Source organism: Erpetoichthys calabaricus, chromosome 11 (genome assembly GCF_900747795.2).
Source record: "Erpetoichthys calabaricus chromosome 11, fErpCal1.3, whole genome shotgun sequence".
NCBI lineage: Eukaryota > Metazoa > Chordata > Cladistia > Polypteriformes > Polypteridae > Erpetoichthys > Erpetoichthys calabaricus.
Window position 1 is genome coordinate 148,287,060 of NC_041404.2, and position 23,305 is coordinate 148,310,364.

Below are 23,305 nucleotides of genomic sequence, written 5' to 3' on the forward strand. Positions count from 1 at the left end.
AGTTGGGAGACCTGGGGACCTGGGTTCGCTTCCCGGGTCCTCCCTGCGTGGAGTTTGCATGTTCTCCCCGTGTCTGCGTGGGTTTCCTCCGGGCGCTCCGGTTTCCTCCCACAGTCCAAAGTCATGCAGGTTAGGTGGATTGGCGATTCTAAATTGGCCCTAGTGTGTGCTGTGTTTGTGTGTGTCCTGCGGTGGGTTGGCACCCTGCCCGGGATTGGTTCCTGCCTTGTGCCCTGTGTTGGCTGGGATTGGCTCCAGCAGACCCCCGTGACCCTGTGTTTGGATTCAGCGGGTTGGAAAATGGATAGATGAAAACTGCGTGAAAAGCAATCAGTCGTTTGGTTGATACATTTTTCATTATGGTAACTGTGACAAAATTAAATAGCCCACTGGTGTACGTGTTGCATTTCAATGTAGTTAACAACACTGGATTGCATTTAATTTTGGTACCACTAATCTTGGGGTGGGGTGGCACAGTGGTAGCACATTTTCTCTGTATGGATATTGTCTCTCGAGATATGTTAAATATTGTTAGTGTTATGTTTTTGCAATTTTGTTTATTCATGGTTGCTGCCGGGCGGCATGGTAGTGCAGTGGGTAGTGCTGCTGCCTTGCAGTTGGGAGACCTGAGGACCTGGGTTCGCTTCCCGGGTCCTCCCTGCGTGGAGTTTGCATGTTCTCCCCATGTCTGTGTGGGTTTCCTCCCACAGTCCAAAGACATGCAGGTGATGTGCATTGGTGATCCTAAATTGTCCCTGGTGTGTGCTTGGTGTGTGTGTGCCCTGCGGTGGGCTGGCGCCCTGCCCAGGGTTTGTTCCTGCCTTGTGCCCTGTGCTGGCTGGGATTGGCTCCAGAAGACCCCCGTGACCCTGTAGTTAGGATATAGCGGGCTGGACAATGACTGACTGACTAATCTTGGGGTGCCTGTCCTCCACACTGATCAGTGCTCTGGCTTCTCTTTCACATTCAAAAACAACCCTGTGAGGTAAACTCATACTGGGCTGTCAGAACCCCCCAAAGGGTTGTGTTCCTACATGAGATGCCAGGATACATCCCTCTAACCACCCCATGCCCCTGCCTCCCCTCCCCCCCAGCATCTAAAATGGATTGTGGATTTGTTAAAAAAAAATTCTTATTAACTGCAAGACTGTAAAATAAATACACTTTATTTTAAATGTTTTATTTACATGGAAATGTCTGACTTGCTCCTAATGCAGTTTTACTTTGCAGCGAGCAAATTCACTTATCAGTCAAGTGTGGATAGAAAGTTTTATTTTCTCCTACGATGGAATTGTTTCCTTCCTATTTTTGGAAAGAATGACACGATACCTGCTATACACAGCATGGAACCTACTGATTCCATCCAATTATTTCATAGAAGAGCGCTTTGAGCAGCCGAGATTCGTACGTCACTGTATTTTTCCCAACGTGCATCCGTTCTTCCTCCAGAGGCTGCTCAATGAGGGCAGGGACATTTTTTCCATGAACTGTAAAGGGAAAAAAAAAAAAACAGTTAATCTTCACCTCCCAGTAGTGAAACATTCTGGTGCACAGATAAAAGCTTTGAGGCCAGTAAAAAAACACAAACAAATCTGTAGAATCCCAGATGGTGCTACGAAGTCACCACAGGCCTTACGGTCAGAGAGTCGGTGGATTCAGAACGTATTCAGACCCCATCACTTTCACTGTGTTGTAGATTTAGTTTTACACGGATCCTTCTTCTTCTTTCGGCTGCTCCAGTTAGGGGTTGCCACAGTGGATCATCTTCTTCCAGATCTTTCTGTCCTCTGCATCTTGTTCTGTTACACCCATCACCTGCATGTCTTCTCTCACCACATCCATAAACCTTCTCTTAGGTTTTCCTCTTCTCATCTTACCTGGCAGCTCTATCCTTAGCATCCTTCTCCCAATATACCCAGCATCTCTCCTCTGCACATATCCAAACCAACGCAATCTCTCCTCTCTGACTTTGTCTCTCAACCGTCCAACTTGAGCTGACCCTCTAATGTCCTCATTTCTAATCCTGTCCACCCTCGTCATACCCAATGCAAATCTTAACATCTTTAACTCTGCCACCTCCAGCTCTATCTCCTGCTTTCTGGTCAGTGCCACCGTCTCCAACCCATATAACATAGCTGGTCTCACTACCGTCCTGCAGACCTTCCCTTTCACTCTTGCTGATATCCGTCTGTCACAAGTCACTCCTGACACTCTTCTCCACCCTGCCTGCACTTTCTTTTTCACTTCTCTTCCACAATCCCCATTACACTGTACTGTTGATCCCAAGTGTTTAAACTCATCCACCTTTGCCAACTCTACTCCCTTCATCCTCACCATTCCACTGACCTCCCTCTCATTCACACACATGATTCTGTTTGTTCCTACTGACCTTCATTCCTCTCCTCTCTAGAACATATCTCCACCTCTCCAGGGTCTCCTCAACCTGCTCCCTACTATCGCTACAGATCACAATGTCATCAGAAAACATCATAGTCCATGGGGACTCCTGTCTAGTCTCGTCTGTCAACCTGTCCATCACCACTGCAAATAAGAAAGGGCTCAGAGCCGATCCCTGATGTAATCCCACCTCCACCTTGGATACATTTGCCATTTCTGACCATCATTCTACACTCAATAGTCCAAAAAGTGAAAACATATTTTCAAAAAGTTTTGCAAATTTATAAAAAAAAAAAAAAAAAAAAAAAAATCAAAAACTGAAATTTTCCATTCACAGAAATTATTCAAACCCTTTGCTGTGGCACTCCACATTGTGCTGAGGTGCATCCTGCTTCCTTTACTTCTTTTTGAGATGTTTCGAGAACTTGACTGCAGTCCAACTGTGGCAAACTGGTTTGATTGGACATCATTTAGAAAGGCACACGTGTATCTGTGTATAGAATTCCAAAACAAATTCAAGAAGTCCAAGGAGCTCTCTATACACCTCCACAATCAAACTGGGGCGAAGCACTGATCAGGGCAAGGGGATCAAACCATTTCTAAAGATCAGAGTGGTCTCAGGAACACAGTGGCCCCAATAACTGAAACAGATGAGGTCTGAAACCAGCAGGACTCATTCTACTGTTGGCTATCCAGCCAAATTGAGTAACCGGGCAAGAAGGGCCTGACCAAGAACTCAATGGTAAATCTAACAGAACTTCAGAAGCCCTCTGTTGAGATGTAAGAACCTGTCAGAAGGTCAACCATCTCAACAGCACTCCCATCACTCAGGTGTTTATGGCAGAGTAGTTAGAGAGAAGCCACTCCTGAGCAGAAGGCATATGACAGCCAGCTTGGACTCTGAGAGTGAAGGCAAAGGATTCTACGGTTTGACAAAAAATAAACTCTTTGGGCAGAACTCTAAGCACATTGCTTTTCAAAAAACGGGCACTACTCATCAGCTGCCTAATAACATCACTATGGAGAAGCATGGTGTTGGAAGCATCATGATATGGGTTGCTTCTCAGTAGCAGAGACCGTCAGACTGGTCAGAATTGAAGGAAGGAAGAATCAAGCCAAAAACCTGCTCCAGAATGCACACCACCTCACACTGGGGTGACAGTTCACCTTCCCGCACAACAATTACCCAACGCACATAGCCAAGACAATGCTGGAGTAGCTTTGGGGCAAGTCTCTCAGTGTCCTTAAATGGGTCAGCCAAAACCCAGATTTAAACCCATTAGAACATCTGTGGCCAGACCACAAGATGGCAGTTTACAGACACTTCCCATTCAGCCTAACGGAGCTTGAGAGGATCTGCCAGGAAGAATGAGATAAACTGGCTGAATTTAGGCATGCAAAGCTTGTAGAGACTTACCCAAGTAGACTCGAAGCTGGAATTGCTGCCAAAGGGGCTTATACAAAGTACTGAATTAGAGGTTTGAGAACTTACAGTATGTGAAGGAGAGATTTCAGTTTTTGATTTTAATAAATTTGCTTACCTTTCTGAAAACATGTTTTCACTTTGCAATTATGTGCTATTGAGTGTATACTGAAGGGCAGAAATAGCAAATGTATCCATTTAAAATTAAATCAACAACACAAAAAAGTGTGTAGAAAGTGAAAGTCTGAATACTTTCTGAATCCACTGTGCATACTATAAATACACAAACAGTATTTACACACACCTTTAGTGTTTGTGTGTGTGTGTGTGTGTGTGTGTGTGTGTGTGTGTATGTGTGTATGTATATATATATATATATATATATATATATATATATATATATATACACACACACATACATATATACACATATATACACACACACACACACACACACACACACACACACACACACAGTATATAGAATGATATATACATGCGCCTTGAGCATGGAACAGGTGCTACATAATAATAATAATACATTTTATTATTATTATTATTATTATTATTATTATTATTATTAGATAGATAGATAGATAGATAGATAGATAGATGAAAGGCACTATATGATAGATAAATATTAATTTTAGCATAGTAGGCAGGATAGATAGAACTGCAAATTGTTATTTATAATGTAAAAAAAAACACATTTATTAAGCAAAGAAATAAATTGCATTTCATTTCAATTAGTAATAGCTACTCATTGATAACTGGAACATAACGTAGCTGCTGTACTTACTTTCACAGTGTTCTAAGAACTGGATGCACTCCTGCACCATGCTGTCACGTAACATGATCATGTGTTTGGACATGTTTTCAAGAAGCGACAAAAAGCAGCGCTTGGCGTAGAACCAGGTGTCTGTACCAAGCTGGGAAAAGAGACACATTTGTTTTACAATGGAGTCTTCTTGTTGGAGGAAAGATAATCTGCCATGTCTAACACGTCTTCTATGGATTTTTGTTAGTGTTTTTCCAGGTGTCTGCCTGTGACTCAGCTCGTGTGTATTTCTTATGTTTTTCTTATTAGTGAGCCTTTCTAATAAACACATCAGTTGTGTTCCTATCCTGGATATTTAATGTAAGAAGGTAGGATTACAGCGGTGGTTCTGCCATTACTGTACATTAACCTTTGATTTCCTACATGCCATAAACAAGTGCCAGTAAAATTCATGGATTACATTTCTTTTACAAGGCCAAAGTAATCAATGTGCTGCAGATGAAGAATGTGCATTAGACACTTGATGGATTTCTCACACTGAGAGTGCATTAATGGCTATTTTGCAGAGCTGCCACTGCAATGTGAATGTGATAATAGGCTTGTACTTAAGATAAAACAGAAGAAGAAAGTGCATGTTTACAGGAGCCAAGTATACTTCTTGGTCTCTTAGATTATCGCCATGCTAGTGGTGATTCAGTCCTTATGAGTCTACCCTTCACTTGACACTTCATATTTTTCCTACCATTTTAACACGTGAAAGGAAAAGAAATATTGAGGTTTTTACTAATGGAAGAGTATCTCTGCTTGCTTTTCAGACAGTTCTGAGTTCACAATAACTCTTAATACCCTAAGGCTACTAAGTTTTCATTTCAAAAATAGTGTTTTTAAGCAAAAGTGATTTCCATCTACACTAAAACAACTGAAATGGATATGACAGACGTTTTCCTACACTGGAAATGCATGTATGAGCTAAAAATTCCTTGTAGGGTTGGTAACTCCACCAGCCACAGGATATACCAGGATTTGTAATGCCTGGTAAGTTATTTGTCTTTTGTGCATGCATGCAGCATTCAAACTGTCCGAAGCGCAACTTAGATGCATGCAGGTAAGCAACACAACAAGTGTCATGGAAAGCAGCTCCTCTATATCTGCTGTGTTGGACCCTTCCATGAAGGGTGACCAATTAGGAAATGAGACGTGGTAATGAGCAGAGTCCAATCAGGGAAGGGCCATGTAATAAGTACAAACCAATCAGAGTGCAGTAAGAGTCTTCCATTTTGATGGAAAGCAAAAATGGAAACTAATGTGTATGCTTATAAACAAAAAATGTAGTAGTGTGGACAGGGCCTTAGCATGTGACTGTCTAGTCTGGAGATTAGATAGTTAGATGACAGATATAACAGATAGATAACACAGGCACTACCACACAGACAGACATACAGATATTTAGATAAAAAGGCACTATATAATTATTGATATATAGATAAGAAGGAGACTACATTATAGATGGGCACTATACAGTATGACAGATAGATAAGAAAGGCACTACATGACAGAAAGACAGGCAAACAGATGGAACACACTTTATTTGTCCCCAGGGGGAAATATGGCTTTTACCAGCAGCTCAATAATAAATAATTATTATGGTATAACAAACACTCTCAAATATAAACCAGAATGACTAAAAAGGAAGAAAACTAAAAAGAAAGCAGGTATAATGCAGAACAAAATATTTTTATATATATTTGATGTATATATTTACAGTCTACATCACTCTTTATATGCACTTTTCTAGTCATGGGTATTTACTGGACATTTCTTATTTAAGGAAATGAGGGGGTAAGTAAATCTGAAGTATAAATTATTAACATCACCAATAAGCAGTATACAAGGATGTGCTGCTGACCAGGTGGTCCTTGAAGCACACACAGAAATATTGAGGTTTTGAAGTAATATAATAATATCTGCGCTTGCTTATCAGACAGTTCTGAGGTCACAGTAGCCCTCAGTCCTCCAGCAGCTTCATGTGGAGTGACACTCGACAGGATGCGACTACTTAATGAACAATCTGCCATGAGAACTTATATCACATTGCGATCACCTCATTTTGGCTTGCTTAATTAGAAGGATCATAAATCAGCTATTGTAACAAAATTACGCCCTATTTCAATTAAAATTACAAAAAATTAAACTCACTTTAAAAAAAAGAATTCAACAGTCTTTAGAATCTGGCAGGCATTTACCAGCATTGTCTTCAATTAAATGAACACATTGAACTACTGCTAACCTTTAAGATATTTTTGAGAGATTATTTAATATTACATTTTTCTTTTTTTTTTAAACTCCCTAGATGAGCTGAGGAGGGGTAACTAACCTAAGTCAGATACTTTAGGTTTTATTGCTCTGTGTATGCATTTTAAATGAAACCTTGGAGTGAATAAAGTAATTCAAAAGGATGGATAGACAGGGCTTGTCCCAAGGGGAAAATTTAGCTTTTTACAGAAACACAAGAAATATTATAAGAAATAAGAACCACCTCCCTCAAATACATGCAACATTTAAAAACAGGGGGAAAAAAAACTTCTGGTTTTGCTAAAGATAAGAGAGCACTGCTAGTGAGGCACAGTAAAAGGCCCATTGCCGTAGGAGCCCTAGCAGCATTTCTTGACCCACTTCTGCTGAATAATTTGTTGGCTAAAGTCCTGCAGCTGTGTCTGATAAGCAGAATCCTCTTTAATAAAATCCCTGTGTGCGTCCAGGTGTCCGTGTGTGGGTGTCTTCTGGGTGAAGTGCGCATGCGTGGGGCACGGTGCGATACGCGATATTACTGTCAGAGAAAGTTGCAGGCGTTTTATGGAAATACAAACCAGTATTACTGCGAGAGGAAATTAAAGGTACACAATACAGTGACTCATATTACAGCCACATACAAGCCGGTATTACTGTTAGAGAAAATTAACGGCATATTATTGACGCGCACGCCTGTATTACCGCCTGAGGAAATTAAAGGTATATTACAGGCGTACAAGCCAGAGAAAGTACAACACAGTATTACTGTCACAGAAAATTAAAGACACACAATACACGGCGGCAGCCCACGAAGAACAGTCAGCTCAGCAAGTAAACATCAACAAAAGAAAGGCTGAAAGACAAAGAAAAATACGACCAACAAAATATAGACTGTTCCTACTAATGTTTATGCACTACTGTTCTAGCGCCCATTATTGTAACGGGCTTAATGACTAGTTGTTCATAATTGCCATTACTTTTGTCTTCATTCTCTCCTCCTCTACTACCTGCAATCTGTTTTGAGTACATCCCATACATAGTAGACAGTTCTGAAATTTCTCCATCTGACTTCTCTCCACTGTCTCTTCCCCTTATCAATAAAACCCATTAGTGTATAATCACCTGAGAACTTCTGCAAGTGACATGACCTGGTGTACAGGATTAACAGAAATGGAGATGGGCCTGTTCCTTTTGGTGCTCCAGTGTTGCTTACATCCACATCCGAGTCACAGTCCTTAAGCATCACAAACTGCAGTCTGTCTGACAGGTATTACGTTATCCAGGACACCATAGGCTCGTCCACCTACATGTCCCGAGCTTAACCTTTAACAGAGATGGCTGGATGGCACGTTTTAAGGTTCTGTCAGTTTTGTCCAGATGGGAATAAGCCATGTACTAATGTAGTAAAATTGTCAGAGCCTGAGAATAGTTGAACAGCCTATGGATAAAACAAGCTTTATAAACTCGACCCAACAATATTACTAAGAGAAGGCTAATTACTTGAAATCATACACAACACAAAAAACATTTCGACCGTCCAAGATGAACTTTCCTACGCATTTTAAAATAATATAAAAAACACGTGTCTAATTTCTCATGTTCTGCTTCCTTTAAAAAGAAGCTGGCATTTTCCATCACACTTGCATCCATGTGTTAAGTGACGCGGGGATATCTTTACTAATCCAACTATAAAATGAAGTTACTGTAGTAACTGTTTAATCAGGAGAAGCACTGCTAGCTCAGAAGGGTAATAATCAATTACGACAGACATTCATCTGTAAAGCACAGCTTTAATCGCCAGACGGTATGCCTTGCATTCATATTTTAAACCTGCCTTTTTCAATACTGAGTTGCAGAGAGTTCTGGTCTATTCTGGCTGCATCAGGTAGCCACATGGATAAAGTGACACTGACAGAGATCAGACCGGTAACTTTACTCCTGTCCCGGGGGGGCCACACAAACTAACACACAGTCCTATTTACCAGAAATCAGTATTGAAATATCTATTATTATTTCTGTGATGGACCGCTGTCCTGTGTAGGGTTGTGTCCTGTCTTGCACCAAGTGCTGCCAGGATGGGTTTCAATTTCCCCCCCACCCCCAGCTACCTGGAAATATTTTTTTCCAACTTCCAGACCTGCTTAATATACTAATACTTTTATTATTATCTTTGAACTCTTAGCCAACACATATACCCAAAGATGACAAATGACATCTCCAATTAATTCATGGACAGACATTGCTGGGGGCAGCACAGAGGCACAGTGGGTAGCGCTGCTGCCTTGCAGTTAGGAGACCTGGGTTCACTTCCCGAGTCCTCCCTGCGTGGAGTGTGCGTGTTCTCCCCGTGTCTGCATGAGTTTCCTCCCACAGTCCAAAGACATGCAGGTTAGGTGCATTGGCGATTCTAAATTGTCCCTAGTGTGTGTGTGTGTGTGTGTGTGTGTGTGCCCTGCGGTGGGCTGGCGCCCTGCCCGGGGTTTGTTTCCTGCCTTGCACCCTATGTATATATGGATATAGTGGGTTAGACAATGGATGGCTATTGCTGGGCTCCATTTATGTTAATCATATTGAAACTACTTTGTGCCCTGTCAGTTAAAACAAATGTGCATTTTTATGTATATTAATTATATAATTAGTAATCTATGAAGTTTTTATTTGCATTTACCTGTGAATTCAGTGATGAGCGCTATACAAAAAATAACTGTACGGAATCAAGATACGCTACATCAACAGTTGTTTGAATGCATTAATTTTACTGATTTACAGATGAGTGAAATTAATTGCTCAGGGTCTCACATTCAGGTGGCTTAAAATCCAATGCCTTTGCCTCACCAGCACACAGAAACATTTTAAAAGCAATCTAACTGAGTTTCTCACTTTTTGTCCCTAAAATATATTTATCCTTGAGTCAAGCTTTAAGATCTATTAAAAATTTCAGGTACTCAATACTAATATTAATTTCTCCCGAACCTGAATAGTTCTTCATGACCGAGAAATAATGGAATTTTCAATGACATATTTTTTCGTAGTAGGGTCCCAAGGTGCCCCTATTTTCTGTATACACACATACACTCCATCCACTTAAGCGCTGATTAGAAGTGATGACTATAACTCCTGTCCCTCCTCAGTTCTTCACATAGGGACTTACTATCTTCGGCACAAACAACACAGAAGTGTACTCGAGAGAAACCTTCTAACCAACATGTGTTTACTCTCTTCTTTTGTGGTACACACCTCAGTCTACTAACCCAGTGAGAAAGATAGCGGCAATCTATGCAAAACCAGATGCCTTACAACCACTTAACACACGCGCACATACACACTCATCAAAACAGTATTCACAAACAGGGTGCAAATCATGGTCACCCCAAAATAATGTCACTGCTTACGCCAAGTGTTTCATCATGGTAGGGCCCTAGGGTCAAACTTTACTATACCTTAAACCAGTGGTTCCCTAACTCGGTCCTGCAGACCCACTGTGGCTACAGGTTTTTGTTCCAACCAACTTCTGTTTTTCATTGGACTCCTCGCCTAATTAAGTAAGTTATTATTTCCTAGTTTCTGTGTTTTGGAGACAATGTAGAAATTACAAACTAAGTTTGGTAGATTTTTATTAAAATGTATTAAACAGTTATATGGGGAATATGTAGTTTTTTTTTAAGTTATTAACAGTATTTTCAACCTAATTTTCATTCTGCTTTTTCTGGTTATTTAATTGATTATTTACCAAATAGCGAGTCTGACACTGAAGTTGTTGCTGCTTTCATCATCGTGGTTGTCTGCTATGCTGGATGTTAATTGTTACTATTAGGGTTAAAGGAAGGGAGCAAACTACACAGGAAAAGAGGAAAATAACAGGAAAATAACAAAAGAGAATTAAGCATTTATACCTTTAGAAAAAAATAGAAATAATGTCTTATAAATGTAAAAATCATACTGTTGTGTTTTTCTGAATGCATAATAAGAGAAGGGTAAAAAAAGATCAGCAAATTAAATGAGATCAGTTGTTATCAATTATTATTACCGATTGTGAATCTGGTTGGAACAAAAACCTGCAGCCACAGTGGGTCCCCAGGACCGAGTTTGGGAACCACTGCCTTAAACTCTTTGCAGGGTGAGTCAAAATTAATTTAACACTAACGGTACAGCTACGTATACCTGTATACTGTACTTATATACAATTTCTGTGGACAATTTATGTGCCATATATGGTACATGTGTTGAACATGATGAAAAACAGGTTAAGACATTCATGTAAATCATCTTGCACATAAGAAGTATGTTTTGGAATAAATTGTTTCCGCCATTCAAATGGTAACATAATTTTGACTCAACCTGTATTATGTAGACCATAACAGAATGCCCCAAATCCCAAACTTTTACCACACTGTCATGATTGATTGCTGCTATAGTTCCGCATGTTCCCCATTTCTTTCACATATGTAACCCCAGACAATTAGACAGAGTATCATAAAAGGCAGGAGAGAAATTTACACACTTATCCATCATATATTTCAGATAACATGCCCAAAACAGCAGAGAACAATGTGTGTTGGTAAAATGATACAACCTGGTAAGCAGTTCACTTTGGGTCTAATATGCTTACTACCAAGTGACTCTCTATCTTAGTATGTTGAATTAGTCTGTGGTCAGGCCTAGTGTGACCTTGATGGCAGAAACAGGCAACATGGCCCATCTGCATAGCCAATGTTTCTTTTCTTAATCCTGTCTTTATGTTAGTGTGCCTTCCTTGATGTTTCTCCAGGACCAATGTGTTTTCACAGTGTAGGCATCTCACTTCATTCCAGCCCTGTTTTCGTATGACTCCATACTTAAATTTCTAAAAACCTACCTCACCTTCCACAAGTTTATAAACTCATCCAGTCCCTTTCACTCCAGACAGACCCTGTCAAACCAGTTAGAAATGGATTGATGCAGAGCTTTCAACCTTCCCCAGTCCACCTGCCAGCCTGTTAATGGCCTTTCATCGCTGCCCACTTGTATTCCCACAGGCTAGCTGGCCAGTCAGTTCCTGAGATTTTATCAATACTAGTTCTAACCTGTAGGAAGTATACCAATTTGGTTTCTAAAGTATTATATTTTTCCTAAGTGTATATTTTTTTTATCATATTACTACACCATCCTCATGAAAACCTATAATCAGAGAGTAAAACAAAACAAAACAAAAAAAAAACTTTACAGATAACCAAATCTTCTGAGAAAGTGTATTTGTTACATTAACCAAGTCTAGGAAAGGAAGGCTAAACAGACAATCGTCTTTTTGTATCCCTTTTTTAATTAAACTAAAAATTACTTCATTAAAAAGAACAGAAATTGTGAAGTCTTCAAATCCCCCACACACTCCTGTAATTTACCTAAATATGTATACATTTGTGTCTTTTCTCATTACTTTTAATCATGTCTGCTAAGCAGAAGAACAAAATGTACAAGTAAGGACTTTCAATTAAAGAAATCCAAATTATTCCACTTTGAAATTACAAACATTTTTAAAGGGTGGCATGGTGGTGCATTAGTGCTATTGCATTACCTATTCAATGTCATGGGTTTTATTTTGGTGTTTGGTTTTGTCCGTTTGGAGTTTGCATGTTATTCTACATCCTAAAAATGTATGTGTAGGTAAATTAGTGGTACTACATTGACTCCATTTGAGTGTGGGTGTATACGTGAGGGGCTGGCGTGGAAGCTAAGCAGGTCTCTGAAATCAACAGTCAGCTGCACTCATCAATGTAAGACATTCCCAAATGTCGTATTAACTAAGAGATGCCATCCTCTGAGGGTTCCAAGCTACCTATACCAAAACTGGTTATAAACAATACTAAGAGATTCCATGCACTTTTACAATAAAGAAGTAAAGCCACAGACACTTACCTTTTTATTATAGGGCTCTAAGCTTTTAATAACTCGGGAAATTCCAAACTCATAATTTCCTTTGGCACAATAAAGGGTCCTGTAGAAAAACAAAGTGACAAGACATCAAGTTTAGGCTCTCTTTGTTGTCTCTGAACAGTAATGCTGAATGTCATTGTGCGTATCCTTTGATATCGACAGTCATAACCGTGGATGGACTAGGTGACTAAAGATACACAACAGTGCAAAATTGCATAGTGTGTTTATTTACAGCAAGCGGTATCCAAAAAGCACAGTGCATTCAACAAATAATAGTCTATAAAAACAGCACAGTGCCAGAAAACAAACAAAAAAACAATAAATAAATCCTGTGGTGGGCAGGCACCCTGCCCAGGGTTTGTTTCCTGCCTTGTGCCCTGCGTTGGCTGGGATTGGCTCTAGCAGACCCCCGTGACCCTGTAGTTAGGATATAGCGGGTTGGATAATGGATGGATGGATAATGGATGGACAGATAAATAAATAGCTAAACCCAGGAATAAAGCAAAAGTTAAGATCAACTTTCTTCCATCTCATTCCCAGTACTCCATGCTCTAATCTCCCCTGCTCACCCACACATCTGATTCCCATCCCAGCTTGGTACCTGCTGGGACACTCCTAGCCCAGGTCCCTCACCCTGTCACATCCATACGTCCAAGACCCCAGGAGCCCACGATCCAAGCTGCTTAGCAGAACCGGTCTGCTCCTAGAGTGCTGTTCTTCTCATTCCACCAGGGCATCCCTGACTGTTTTGCCTCCTCTTCTAGGCACTGGCCTGACCCTGCTCTCCCTTTCTCTACAGTTTTTTCCTTCCCCTCTTGTTCTGACCTACTCAGACTATTTTTATACTCCTTTGAGTGTGGATGCACAAAACGATCAGCATAACACTAATGAGGGATGTTTGTGCCAACTGCGCTCGTACATGTAAATGAGCAATCAGCCAATTCCCATATTATGTTCTCTGCGGCCTTACAGCTTTCCTCCAGCACACCTTCATTCATAAATTCTGGGCAACACTTTTTTTTTTGAACACCTGCTCCGACCCACCATGGACCCCAGACATACTTCATCACAGTCAGCTTCACTTACAACCCTTCCTACTTTATACTATAAAAGGCATTACACTTCTTTCAAAAGAAAATCTTGCCCATGCCCCTAGGTCAGCATTTCTTATAGGATGGATGTGTTGTGACTCTCTGTTGCATTTAATAGGAAAAAGTCACATATGGTTTGTGAAGTGTCTCATGATGGGTTGCTGTGGGATGTTTAAGAAATTGACCTTGCTCTGCTATAATAGTCAGCGGTGATTCTTCAAGGGGGAAGGTCTGACAGTCGTCATGGACTGGGTTTTAAAGACACTAAGAAAGGGAAGATTAGGTCAGGAGTAAAAAAAAAAAAAAAAAAAAAAAAATTTAAGAAACCTTGCCTTAAATTACTTAGTATTAAAATGACTGATTCAATAATTTTACCAAGATTTCAATGGATATACTTACATACATTTGTAAGTACATTCTCACACCCACTTATCTTAAATCAGAGTCGTAGGGAGCAGTACTGGGTGCAAGGCAGCAAAGAACCATGTGCAGTGCACCAGTCCATCTCAGGGCCCACTCATACATTCCCACTGGGACCAGTTTACAGTTGCCAGTTAATTCAACTTACATGTCTTTGGAGTTCTGGCAGAAAAAGCCAAGCAGACACCACACAGACAATGACTGAGCATGGAATTCAAACCCTGAACACTGAACCCACTGGGCTGTACCATTGAGACAACCCCCCATTTCCACAGAATATACCACAAATGTATTTTATGATATGTTTACCTGTTTGAAGTGTATTTTAAAAGTTTATATTTTTGTATCTATGCACTAAACAAATTCACAATATTCACCATATTATCTGAATGGTGCTTTCTATGCAGCCACTGCAGAATTTTTATTATGCACTAATCACACATATGCGGTATCGCTATAAATAGTTCTTGTATTTTTATTTTTTTCTGTCTACACCCAGCTAATTCTCATTAGATGTTACACATCGCAACTTTATTATCTCTGTATGAAACGCTGTATATAAAATCTGCTGATTTTGTTCTGCAGTCTGTGGTAAAGATATTGAAAATCTATATTTCATAGAAAAAGAAGTGTTTTAATTTCAGGTTGAAATTAGATGGCTAAATCCTCTGATAGTTTTGCCCTGATTAAGGCGCAATGGTATTGCAATTCTTTTTATCTCATCACTTGACATCTGCTGTTGCAACTCTAATTAAAATATAAAATTCCCAGCTTGAATTTATAATCAGAACTAATTTGTTGCATTTAAATTTAAATGTCTCCTCCAATGGGGCCACACATTAAATTCAGTTCTCAACCGAATAACATTGCCCTCATTGGCTCAAAGTTTCATCGCACTATGCACTACCCTTACATGTAAAATCAAAACCACCTGTCGCCACCTGGGCATTTTCAGAATGAGATTACAGTGAGCATTCAGTACTACCAGGTGACTTGTGCTTAAATGGCTGGGCACATGTATTTAGTCTGTTTTACTACATATTTACTCATAGGTGTATCTTGCATTATACCCTCACACACACACACACACACACATATATATATGAAAGTATTATCTCTTCTACTTATAATGTCTAAACACGATTTGAGAAAAAGGTTTAAGCTGTAAGATATGCATCTGGAGCGGAAGGTCAGACACAGAAACACTTGTAAGAAATTTCTGGATACTAAGAGAAGCAGGGACAACAATGACTGTTTGCTACATCCATATCATTTATTGTTGTATTTTCTTCTAAAGAAATTGAACAAGATGATGAAAAGAGCAGCTGCAGTACCCTGCTGCCAGGCAGGCGGTCTGTCACAATGATTTAACATCCAACTGCTGTCTTGTTGGAATTCATCCAGCTTTTGCACTGCACGTGACGCCCTGTGCCAATACCACCATCAGCATGATCAAGGATGCTGGGCATTCAGTAGATCATGTCTGTGAACCAGTGGTAGGGAGAATGAGACACAGAGTGAAAACAAAAAGTATGTCTTTATTTACAGAAATAATAATATTCAAAAATCAGTGATGTGTCATCTATCTATCTATTATACAGTGCATTTCACATCTATATCTATCTATCTATCTATTTATTACATAGCGCCTTTCACATCCATTTATCTATCCATCCATCAGTCAATCATTTGGTGCCCTTCATGTCTATCTTTCTCTGTCTCTCACAGTCTGTCTGTCAAGAGTACCTTTCACATCTCTGTCTCAGTTGGTCTTTTTTTTGGATGTTTTTATTCAATATCCTTTGCTGTTCATGCAATCACGGTGATGCTTTAATCAACTGGCACCTTTCCACTGCTATACACTATTAGCAAGACTGTTTCTGCCTCTAACTGGTTTTTAATCAACTCACTATTCTACAATTCTACACACCCAATCAGAACCATATTTTGCATACTAGGACCATATGGACAATTTAGGTTACTTTGGAGCCCAACGTTTTGACCTTTGGGGGGGATTGGGGGCCCCAGTGGGTTTTTTTCCGGTGTGCTACCGTTACACACTAGTGCCACCTGCTGGCTCACAGCAAGTGAAATATTGCTCATCATAGACCCCTGTTACTGTAAGTACAATCTAGATGAGAACTGGTCATTCAGCTAAACAAAGCTCACTAGTCCTATCTACTTAATTCTTCTAAAGCAGGGGTCTCCAACACATCGCTCACGAGCTACCAGTAGCTCGCAACCCCTTTACAAGTAGCTCGCCAAAGGGTTAATGAATCCTACATAAATTTGAAAAATATTAGTCAAATTAGGGGTGGGCAATCTTTCCAAAAAATCATATCACAATCCTTTTAACACAAAAATCACGATCCACAATCTGAACTGCAATCTATCTTTTCAATGTGGCATACACTTAACAGAATATCCGGACTCAAACTCATCAAGACCTAAGTAACATCCATCCATCCATCCATCCATTTTCCAACCCGCTGAATCTGAACACAGGGTCACGGGGGTCTGCTGGAGCCAATCCCAGCCAACACAGGGCACAAGGCAGGGAACCAATCCCGGGCAGGGTGCCAACCCACCGCAAGACACACACAAACACACCCACACACCAAGCACACACTAGGGCCAATCCACCTAACCTGCATGTCGTTGGACTGTGGGAGGAAACCGGAGCGCCTGGAGGAAACCCACGCAGACATGAGGAGAACATGCAAACTCCACGCAGGGTGGACCCGGGAAGCGAACCCGGGTCTCCTAACTGCGAGGCAGCAGCGCTACCACTGCGCCACCGTGCCGCCTGACCTAAGTAACACTTTATTTTAAATATCAAACAAAGTTGAATTCAATTATTCTCTCATTCACTAGCTAAGCGGAGTTAAGGAACATGCCCCGAAGCTGGCGAGTGAGTGAGGAGAGCCCCATCCCCGGCCCGTTGCGTGGATCTCGGCTTTGCGCAAATAAATCGGTACCGCAAGTGAACTGTGATACATAGTGAAATGAGAGAAGTCGCAAATTCAACCGGAATGTTCAAGCAAATTATAGGAAAAAAAAACACATAGTTCTCTCGTGAAAAGCGGCCAGACAGACATTGGATTTTATATATTATATATTAGTAAACCTTCAAAATAATGTGCAGTTAAAGTCTTAAAGCTTAACAGAGCCAGATAACTATAAGAATCTTCACCAAGCAGCTCTGAAAACATCTGCTTTATTTGGGTCTACACACCTCTGTGAGTCTGACATGAATGTCATGAAATCAAAGTTCAGAACAAGACTGACAGATGAACATTGAAATGACTCCACTCCACCATACACCTCTCTTGTTGACTCCATGCAGTGCCAGTCATCTGACTAACTAAAAAAACATCACACATGCAACTGGACATGTGAATAAAGTGACACAGTGACATGGAACAAAATGACAAATGAATAAGTCATATCTGTGTATTTGGAATTGCATTGTTTGGTTTTGACAGCTTTCATGTTTTAATTCAATAGTGTGAGATACACTAGAAAATGCATACAGACATACAAAATGCACTTGCAGGTGAACTAAATATTCTTTGTGATGTTTTAATGCAAAATGTGAGTTGTGGACGCCAACATTTTGTACATGTTCAGGCAAAACAAGCTTATTCAGTTTGTTTGGATTGAAATAAGCTATGAGAATAAACGTTAGAAAACATTAGTAGCTCTCGGCCATTTTCATTTTGTAAAAGTAGCTCTCAGGGGAAAAAAGGTTGGAGAGCCCTGTCCTAAAGCAACATCAAGTCGAGTTTTGAAGGCCTCTGAAGTACTACTGTCTAAGAACACTACTTGATGGCTTATACCAATGCGTCTGCAGTTCCCTATGTACAGAAAAACAATCAGATAAAATATGAGATTAAAACATATTCTCAGTCATGGTTTAAGTAACACAAAAGATAAAAGAATTTTTGGATGGAGTATTTCTTTAACATGAAGAGAGCATATTTTCATGTTGCATTAGCCCCCTACAGAAAAGAGCCACCCATAAATGTCATACACTTTTTTTATTCTAGTATGGCACGTGACCTAAGTGGCTTATTCAAGCAGCAATAGACGCAAGCAGAAAAACAACTGGAGCAACCCATCCTACGGCAAGACATGCACACATATTGAAGAAATATGCTGTCAGCATTTCAAACTCACAGCAGATCTTCAATCAATCACAGGGGAAAAAAAAAAATTCTGTCCTAAAAGAAAAATAGCCCACCATGAACAGATCACACATAAAGGTTGAGGCAATGTGTTACATTTTTCTAGTTAAGCTATACAGTGCACCACACGCCTAAAAAGGAATTTTAGAGGAGAGATGCACACTGTGATGAAGTGAGTGTTTTCCTTGTGCAGCCCTGATCATGTCTCATGGAAAGACTTGCCTGATTAAGGGTATATACTACTCATTGTGCAATATAATCATATATTATGCATACATATACTTTATAGTAATATTTTAATACATCCTGTACATTGTAATTTCGCTATTAATATACAATTTTAAAACACATTCAATGTAAAACACTTTTGGCAGTAATGGACCCCCCTCTTCAATTATCCAGCTAAATCAGGGGTCTACTATACAAAAATACTGAGGGATAAATAAAAGGTAAAAATCATACCCTTCAAACAGACAGCTATGGCCAAGAACAGAGAAATTGTTGGCAATAGTATGTTTGGCATTCAGTATCTTTGTAAATAAACAATTCCAGATTTGCTAGATAGTAGCATTTAAAATAGTGCCTAACATTCACACAGAGGTCTGCACCTGACATAGCGTAGCGAGGAAAAAACAAATGCAGTGCACCAGCCTCAGGAAGAACATGAAAATATTTTTGGTTATTGCTTTGTGAACTGCCCATTCGGCTTTCATTACTGAAAACTCTGCCCAACAGTCAAAGGTGTGAAATATTGGCCCTTACCCAATCACAAGGTTCACAATGCAGAGGTGGTAAATTTTTTTGTCAGGGTCATCATAGGATATCTGCTCTTCTTCTTTTTCAATTTTCCGCATAAGTTCTTCTGCCTATAAAAAAAAAAAAAATCATGATTAGTCACTTTGGCACACAACTCTCTTGCAGTGTGGGATATGGGTGGTTCTGTCAAGTGATAGGAAAAAGCAGCTCATCTTTTATACCTGGAAAAGCTGCAATTTCACGGGATTTCCTTATATTGTAGACATTTAAATACAGGAATGAAAATTGGAGATGTGTGGACAACAAGCTCGGGTTGAGGCAGTGTCACATTACACAGCTTTTACAGTGATTTTCAGTTGTAGACGTCATTTTCATAACATTAGGTAGGCAGAGGCAGTCATGGCACACTCCAGTGACCACCACTCGGGTAGTTTGACATATCCAGTGATTTCAGTCTTTGACTCGTCCCAAAAAAAATCAACCAGGTCTGACTATGTCGCATGTTTTAAGGGAGAGCTGCACGTGCGTGAGGGCTGACAAGTAATGAGCACTCATCTGGAAGTACAATGCATATAATGCAGGAATACGAAATCGTGGATGTTTTTGACCCCATAAACAGAAAAGAAGCTTGTCTGTCCGATGTCTTATGTTTTACATAACATGACGGAATGAAAAAAAAGAAAAAAGGACAGAGACTGTGGCTGAACTTGCTGTACCTATGAACCCCTCACAATGGCACAGGCTTCGTAAGGCAGCACTTAATTATTGGCCGTCAGAAAATGGGAGAGACTCACAATACTTTGGAAATGTAAAACTGTGCAGGAAAGTCATCATGGAGTCCCATAATTTGACTACCCGACGATTTCTAGATGTGTACATTGATATACCTGGGTGATGAGATCAGTAAGTGCAGTCATCGAGTTTGACATCACTTTCGACCAGAAATGCCTATTTCATTCCGTTCCTTTATAGTAAGTGTACATACCACACCATTTGTCTAAGCCTACTTAATGCTGAGGAAAGACATGGGGGGCTAGAGCCCTATCTGAACAAGCAGAGGGTGCAAGGCAGAAACAATCCCTTGAAAAGGGCGCCAGTTCATTGCAAGGTGAACACACTCGCACACACCCACTACTTTAGTGACAATTTAGCATCGCCATTCCACCAAACTTGCATGCCTTTGGAATGTGGGAGGAAACCGGAGCATTTAGAGGAAATGTGGGTGGAGGATGTGAACACTGGTCTCCATACTGCAAGATAAGGTGAAACAGCAAGCATATTTTCTCTGATATCAGATGTACTATAGTTTCATCCTCTGCACCAACTAGCAGAAATAACACACACACTGCAATCTCATCTCGTGGATCATGGCCTTCCTCGTCAACAGACAGTAATCAATCATTCATCTATTATATGGTGTTTTAATACAAGGAACCAAAATGAAAAAGTAAGGTTCTCATCTTTGCTGCTTAGGCATTGGACAGCATGCCCATTTTAAGGCAGAGGCCAGGAGGCTGGATAGGTGGTGCCAGAATCATAAACTTTAAATAAACATGAGGTAAACCAAGTGCTTCTTATCGACTATAGAAGAGTACTGTCCTTGGCCTTCATTGATGATTAAGTAGGTTGAATATTATACTGGTAAGCATTGTGGACTTCAATGAACAAACTCCATTATTTTAACAGATAGTGTCCACAATGTAAAGTATCTGTTTGCTTAAAGAAGTGATGACGTATTTCCCAGGATCATACAGAATTCCTACATGTGGTACATAGGCCAAAAGTTAAAGCAGTAAAGATTGTTGAGGTGCATTCACACTATTTGAACAGCTGCTTTCAGATCCTGCCCTCTGGGAAAAGAGAAAACACTCTGAAATTCACAGCAAACAGAAGGAGAAGCAGCTTTATTCCCAATGCAGTCAAAGTGCTCAATAAGACATATTTAACATACCCTGCCTCTTCTAAGGACTGCCCAAAATATCTTGGAATATTTTGGGTGGAGGCAGAATTTAGTTTTGCTAAGCGTGACTTGATTGTATGGAATGTTACTCGCTTTTAATAAAATGAATTAAAAAAATTATGATTCAGCTTGTCTGCCATCCGTTTATGAGCTCCACTTATGAGCCACGTTATGATTAACTAATTGACTATATATCTACATGTTTATGCACTTTTTAATACTGTACAATGACAAAAACAAAAATTTCTACTTGGAGATAAAAGTACTGCTCAATCTATCCTTCTATTCAGGTGGTTGGATTTTCCATTATAAATAATCAGTACACAAGGACAGCTCAATGGTACAATTAGTTTTGCTGCCTTGTAGTTTCAGAGTTCTGGGATTGAATCTCAGCCCAGACACTGCCGTGTGGAATTTTTCCATTCTTCCTGTGTCTGTGCGGGTTTTTTTTCTAGAAATGTGGGGTTTCCTTTCACATTCTGTGTGTGTTTGGTTAACTGTAGACATTACATTAGCTTGGTATGAGTTTTAGTCGGCATGTGAGAGGAAGATGCTCTGTGATGGACTGACATCTTATCCAGGGATGGTTCCTACCTTGAGCCTAACACTGCCAGTATGAGCCTCAAACACTATGACCCTGGAGTAATGAAGTTTGATAATCGATGAATGGATGATGCACAGTATGGATGAAAGTCCTAAAGACAAGTGTACAGAGCCCATACAAGGTTTCTACTTACCTCCTCATTTTGACTTGTCATGATGTAAGACACACACAGGTTGGCCAAGACAATGGCGCTTACGTTCAAAATCTAAATTGGGGCAGGGAAAGAAAAAAGTAAATAAATTACAGAAGGTCTGTATGTGGATAAAATTCAACAACTGCACCACGGATAGCATGCAGCAGTCAAACATGCACACACAAAATCATGAAGAAGCAGCCAATGAAGCACACTATTCAACAGTGCACTTTACCGAAGCTTTTCTTTTGCAGGGACATTCTTGGATGTTACACTGTCCCAACTACAGCAAACACAAGAAGAAAATAAAACAATTTACTTTTCTTCTCCTAAAAATGCTACTTCAGTTAAAAGGCACCCCATACGATATATTGGCGATAGAGAGATAGAGAGAGAGAGAGAGACTATAAGACAGATAGATAGAGATAGATAGATAGAGAGATAGATAGATACTTTATTAATCCCAAGGGGAAATTCACATACTCCAGCAGCAGCATACTGATACAAAACAATATTAAATTAAAGAGTGATGATAATGCAGGTATAACAGACAATAACTTTGTATAATGTTAAAGTTTACCCCCTGGGTGAAGCTGAAAAGTTGCATAGTGTGGGGGAGGAACGATCTCCTCAGTCTGTCAGTGGAGCAGGACGGTGACAGCAGTCTGTCACTGAAGCTGCTCCTCTGTCTGGAGATGATACTGTTCAGTGGATGCAGAGGATTCTCCATGATTGACAGGAGCCTGCTCAGCGCCCGTCGCTCTGCCATGGATGTCAAACTGTCTAGCTCCATGCCTAAAATAGAGCCTGCCTTCCACACCAGTTTGTCCAGGCGTGAGGCGTCCCTGTTCTTTATGCTGCCTCCTCAGCACACCACCGCGTAGAAGAGGGCGCTCGCCACAATCGTCTGATAGAACATCTGCAGCATCTTACTGCAGATGTTGAAGGACGCCAGCCTTCTAAGGAAGTATAGTCGGCTCTGTCCTCTCTTGCACAGAGCATCAGTATTGGCAGTCCAGTCCAATTTATTGTCCAGCTACACTCCCAGGTATTTATAGGTCTGCACCCTCTGCACACAGTCACCTCTGATGATCACGGGGTCAGTAAGGGGCCTGGGCTTCCTAAAATCCACCACCAGCTCCTTGGTTTTGCTGGTGTTCAGTTGTAGGTGGTTTGAGTCACACCACGTAACAAAGTCCTTGATTAGGTTCCTATATTCCTTCTCCTGCCCATTCCTGATGTAGCCCACGACAGCAGTGTCATCAGCAAACATTTGCACATGGCAGGACTCTGAGTTGTATTGGAAGTCCGCTGTATATAGGCTGAACAGGACCGGAGAAAGTACAGTCCCCTGCGG

General features: G+C 40.4%; 1 protein-coding gene across 1 annotated transcript in view; it reads right to left on the bottom strand.

Moving 5' to 3' along the window:
* Positions 1 to 1,148: 1,148 nt before the first annotated feature.
* Positions 1,149 to 23,305, bottom strand: part of flr (fleer) — an 84,501-nt gene continuing 62,344 nt past the window's right edge. Inside the window, exons 15-19 of the mRNA XM_028814307.2 lie at positions 21,949 to 22,020; positions 19,258 to 19,361; positions 12,780 to 12,858; positions 4,620 to 4,749; positions 1,149 to 1,487 (exon numbers count right to left, since the gene is read on the bottom strand). Of these exons, the coding sequence (XP_028670140.1) occupies positions 1,351 to 1,487; positions 4,620 to 4,749; positions 12,780 to 12,858; positions 19,258 to 19,361; positions 21,949 to 22,020 (522 nt within the window). The 3' untranslated portion in view covers positions 1,149 to 1,350. The remainder of the gene's footprint in view (positions 1,488 to 4,619; positions 4,750 to 12,779; positions 12,859 to 19,257; positions 19,362 to 21,948; positions 22,021 to 23,305) is intronic.